Raw genomic sequence first — 5,410 nt, 5'->3', positions numbered from 1 at the left:
AAGCCTACGCAGATCCCTACAAAGATGGACCCTTTTTAAAGAGTAAGATCCTTTTTGTTTAACTAGAAACAGACGCTGTAGCACTCTGGTAACAGCTGCCTTGGTCATTTACACAAACAAACCAATCAAGACAGCAGTAAACCAGAGTGGTAAAATTACTGTGTCAATGGAGTCTGTTGACCTATTTAAAAAAATGTCACAATTAGTAACATAGACACAAAAAACTAAATAGGAAATACTGAAGTTACCCTTTAATAAGTAAACTGTAACTGTAACTACTGTATCTTTACTTACTAACATTTATGAAACTCGTAGCATTTCATTCTGTACCAAAGCAATTTTGAGAATAAACACACCATTTGTTAACAGTTTTGCCATAATTTCATAAACTAGACAGAAATTTACAAATTCATTCTCAGTAACTACATTTTTACCAAAAATGCAGTTTTTAACTTAATGGAACTGAGTGAAAGCCGACTGTATTGTAATCCGTGAACTGATGCTCACTGTGGGCTGAATTTACATAACAGATACCTTTTCAAGTACCTCCTGAAAGTCTTGTCTCGTATGCCATAGATGATTGGACTAATGGATCGTGGCAGGATCTGTATAATAATATAACAAGCAAAGAGGGAGTCTGGGTAATTCTTAGGGAACCATTGCTGTAGCCCATATTTTAACAGGGGTTCTGCATAAGTTGCCATACACAACAGCACCTGAAAACCATGGAGGAGGATTGTGTTTCTGGCCTTTTTAGCGTCTTTGCTAGCTGTTTTTGCAGTGAACAGGATATTGAAGTAAGTGTAAAAGATAACAAACCAAACTATCACTAGATACACAATATAGGTAATATCTCTTTTCTTGATTATGAGGGGATTTGGAAAGGCAGTTTCCCTGAGGCAGAACACTTTGGAATTAAAAAAGTCCAGTGGCTCTATGGCCAAAGTGATGAACAGATCAGGAAGAACAGATAACATGCTTGTCGCCCAGATTAAACCAATCAGCATTATCGTTCTCTTGACAGTGCAGATCTGCACGTGGCGAAGGGGGACGCAGATGGCGATGTAGCACTCCACCGCCATGCAGGCCAGGTTCAGAGGGGTGTTTTCAGTGGCGAAAAGAGCAATCAGGATGAAGGTGCAACAGATGGAGACATTTATTTTGTAGAGGATGTAGCTGATGATGAACAGGATGATGGTCAGCGTCACTTGGATCATGTCGTTGACCACCAAGTGAAAAAACAGGATATACCGAGGATTCATGTAGAAGATCTGAAAGGGTGAGAAGAAAAGCACTCAGGACTGCAAATGTTCATGTTTCCAAATATCAGCTTGATAACATGACATTGTATATTGCTATTGTGTTTTAAAATGATAGATAGTGTGGTAGTTGTTACAGAATATTCTTGGGGGGCTTAATTGATGTAACAGGAAAAGTTAGGACAGCTTAGAGTCATTAACTGACCCTACAAGTTTTCACTGACCTTCCAGTTCTAGTTATTTCTCTCATGTAAGTGTCCTTGTTAGGGAGACAACAGTTAGACTGATAAGGCAGAGACAGTAGATCAGGCATCAGGCTAGCAGATATCAATGTTCTCTGGGAATCTTACAAGGTTGAGTCTTATAAGAATGTTTACAAGAACTTACTGACTCCACAGATTAGAGTACAACTCATGAATAGTAATAGATTCCAATATGACGAAGCAATGGCGTCTAAACATCAGATAGATGTGTTGTTTTGGTTAAGGCTAGCTAAAGATGACCTAAGAGGGAAAACCTACAGGCACTAGGGGGAAGACGGAAACATAAAAGGGACCAAAAGATGTCATGCTTCAGATTTTTTGGCCCATACTGTAGTACTGAGCAGTTCATTTCAAAGTTGAATTGCTTCAGATTTTTGTGCATCACATGGTTATAATAAAATATATTCTTTAAAGTAAAATTTAAAAGAAATAAGATACAGTTACAGTAACTTGGTAGTGAGTTTTTGAGTTTGCAGAAATTTGTTCCTCTTTTCAATTTAAATAAAAAAGTAACACACAACACTGCTAATACTGGCAATAATGTGTGTGTTCGTTCTGGTTGGAGAAGCAGCAGTGGGTGATGCAACATATCCTAGATAAATTTTTCTGCCGTCCTTTTTTCCAGGGATCAGTATCAATATGATAGATCATATTGCCTAAAACAAACTCAATCAAATTCACTGCACTGTTTCACTGTACTGTATTTTGTCTAGCTCAACCTGCTAGTGTTGCGAAGCTGCTCTCCTTCATCAGCAGGCCTCTACAGTGCGAGAATCTTACCACAAATGTCAGTGAAAGTAAGACTGTTTGTGCATGTCAAAGATTATTTTGCATTGGCATAATACACAGATATATTAAGCTCAGATGCCAACAAATCTGTTATCGAATCTGTCTTCTCACTTTCTTAATAGAAAAGAGCCGAACACAAAACATTCAGCTAGCAGCTTCTCATTGTAGCTGGCGCTCATCGTCGCTTTCGCCATTAAAAAAGAGAAATGTCAGTGGTAGCAGATCACATCAGCTTTCACTAATTAATCTTTTACATTTCTTCAGTAACTGACGCTTTTATCCAAAGCGACTTACAATTACTATATAAATGTCAGAGGTCGCACGCCTCTGGAGCAACTAGGGGTTAAGTGTCTTGCTCAGGGAGACATTGGTAGATGTGTCACAGTGGGAAGTTGAACACGGGTCTCTCACACCAAAGACATGCATCTTATCCACTGCACCATCACCACCAAAGATTATTTAGTGAATCTAATTCACCTAGTTAAACTTTCACTTATAGCATAAGACCTCCACTATTTGGATTAAGTAGTTGTTAAAATTTAGGTTATTCAAATGTGCCAGCTATATATATATATATATATATAATTTAGCAGTAAATATCTTCTGCTATGTAAATATGAGTATTGAGCCGGATCGGGAACAGACCAAAACAAACTGGACATCACTAATTTAAATATTTCTTTCTATTTCTTTTTTTAAATGCATTATACGTGTTTGCCGGCAATTTAAGGGATGTCATACCTGGTGTTTGCGGAAGGTGTGAATGAGGCCTGCATTAATGTAGTTGATGGAGATCCCGAGAACCACAACAATCACATTCTTGGTCACAGCTTTTGTGAAGGAGTCTCGATACTGTATAACCATCGTCACATTGGCCGATGAGTCGTTCATCTTTTGAAGATCTAACAAAGCAGAAATTGTTGGCAGTAATTATTGAGTATATGGAACTGCTTTATTGATCCACATATAAGACAGTCATGTGCAGTCCTCAAATTTAAGGCCAGAAAGTTATTATTAAAACTAATACATTCACCTGATACGTTTAACCAAAGCGATTTACAAGTGCTAAATATATCAAAGGACACAGGTCTCCCATACATATGTAATGTCTATGTAACTATTGTTATAAATATTTTATTTTATGAACAATATTATGATAAAAACAACACATAGCGTCTCTTAAATGGACAAAAAAGTTTTAGTTTTAATTTGTTCCTCTTAAACAGGGAAAAATTGTGCATTTAAAAATTGTTGTTTAAACATATACAAACACATAATCATAATTATATTCCCTTAAAGCATCACTTCACATTACTGTGCATTATGATTTGTGGCACAGGGCCCCAGCAGTGAGTCTGAGATGAACACTATTTAAACTGGATCGTGACAATTTAGACAGTTTTTTTTTTGTCTACTCATTTACAGTATTTCTATTTGTATTAACTATAAATATTCAAATTGACCTACTATATATTTGTACTACCAAAACATCTAAAGCAGCTGTTGTGGTGAGCTGAAGGTGGTGAATGTTCATTTCTTTCCAACAGTAGGAAAAAGAAGCACTAAACTCAGGATTGGGGCGTCAACTTAATAGATAAAAATCAATGTATTGTTATTTGAAATTGAAGTGAATGCGTTTAAAATCATGTAGCATGTATGTAACATGTAGGATGAAAAAGAACATGAGGTGTACTCATTAAATCCTATTCACTGTGTCTGCGTCCTTTCTAAACAAAAAACAAGCTGATTAAGAATTTAAAAGTATATCATATTTACATTTGGTAAAAGTTTATTATTTAATTAGATGATCAGGCTTAAATATAATCATCAGTTGTGGCATTCAATGTCCTTTAAACAGCTTGTACATTTCTGTAGAATTAGCTTTAATTTGTTTATGATTCATCCAAACTTGTTATTGCTTTATCCAGCAGACTCAAAATGTTCTGGGAATCTGCATGAGAGAATTAGTATATAACTATATAAGTACTCTACGTCTGACTCACATGTTTAAGTAATCAAAATATAAGGCTTGAGTTGCTCATTTCCTTCAATTATTTATTTAAAACAAAACAAAGAACAACAAGGCTGTCAAACTAAACGTGAGGTCAAAGACTGAGAGAGTCAGTCCTCTCTCGTTAGTGTCCGCCTGTAGGTTTAGACAAAGAGGACCTCTTCGGACACACCTCTTCCTCTTTCCACAGCTGACCAAAATCTAAGTTAATCAGAACAGCTAAATACATAAACAATTAATAAATCCAAATGACCATTCTCAAAATAAATCAAACTAAATTATAAAATAATTAAATAGAAGAAATTGGCTCCAACATTCCGGCCCCTAATTGCTTAAATCTTAAACGTAGCAATTACAACTCAAATACAGCCAATTTTAAAAGCATTTAAGTAATTTTTTATACTAACTGAAATCACAATTTTTGTTTTCATAATACAGTACCAAGAACAGTAAAATGCAAAGCTTTCAAATAACATAAGCGAGCTGATTAAAAGGTAACGTCATCGTTTCAGTACTGCATAAGTTTCTACTGTGACACATTTTAAGCCATATGACTGCACAGTACTTACCGTAGTTCCTGCATTTAGACCACAGGGAGAGAGAGAGCAAAGACTTTATATGTGGTTTGGCTGGCAATAACTCAAGGACTCAGAGGTGTGCGTATGCGGACATCATTTAGATAATGTGTGTATTTGTGTATGTACATGCGTTTAGAAGTATGAATTAGTTAACGTACAAACCTGCAAAAATTATCATCATTAACGTTATTGTCCACAATGTAAAAATTTGCCCTCAGTTTCACCATTAGACATGCCATGAAAACATACATATGATAATGCATACGTAAAAGAGTAAAGACATAATGCAAGAAACATGTCTTAATTATACATTCATTAAAAACTACAGCAAAGTCTCGTGCACATTGCCCTGTACATAGTAGGATTGTAGTTTTATTTAGAATCAGAATCAGCTTTATTTGCCAGGTATGTGTACACATAGAAGGAATTTGAATCTGGATTGCTCAGGATGTGCTTACTTATACAACAATACAATAATAAAATCAAACACAGGCTACAGTATAGAGAACA

General features: G+C 35.7%; 1 protein-coding gene across 1 annotated transcript; it reads right to left on the bottom strand.

The window, feature by feature from the left end:
* Positions 1-503: 503 nt before the first annotated feature.
* On the bottom strand, positions 504-3,202 carry LOC119885797 (odorant receptor 131-2-like). Its single transcript, XM_038696024.1, has 2 exons — positions 3,053-3,202; positions 504-1,271 (listed from the first exon to the last, which is right to left on the bottom strand). Exons 1-2 carry the CDS (start codon positions 3,200-3,202, stop codon positions 504-506), a joined length of 918 nt encoding a protein of 305 aa, XP_038551952.1.
* Positions 3,203-5,410: the final 2,208 nt, after the last annotated feature.

Source organism: Micropterus salmoides, unplaced genomic scaffold (genome assembly GCF_014851395.1).
Source record: "Micropterus salmoides isolate LMB-PRFRI ecotype aquatic unplaced genomic scaffold, ASM1485139v1 Ms_hic_scaffold_4, whole genome shotgun sequence".
NCBI classification, from domain to species: domain Eukaryota; kingdom Metazoa; phylum Chordata; class Actinopteri; order Centrarchiformes; family Centrarchidae; genus Micropterus; species Micropterus salmoides.
This window is presented reverse-complemented; position numbering and strand designations above follow the sequence as displayed.

What these genes read in the sequence shown, in the direction of transcription:
- LOC119885797 (XM_038696024.1), bottom strand. Translation starts at nt 3,202, where the DNA reads ATGAACGACTCATCGGCCAATGTGACGATGGTTATACAGTATCGAGAC. An exon ending in ACACCTTCCGCAAACACCAG is followed by an intron (nt 1,272 to 3,052) that starts GTATGACATCCC and finishes TCACCCTTTCAG; the next exon opens with ATCTTCTACATGAATCCTCG.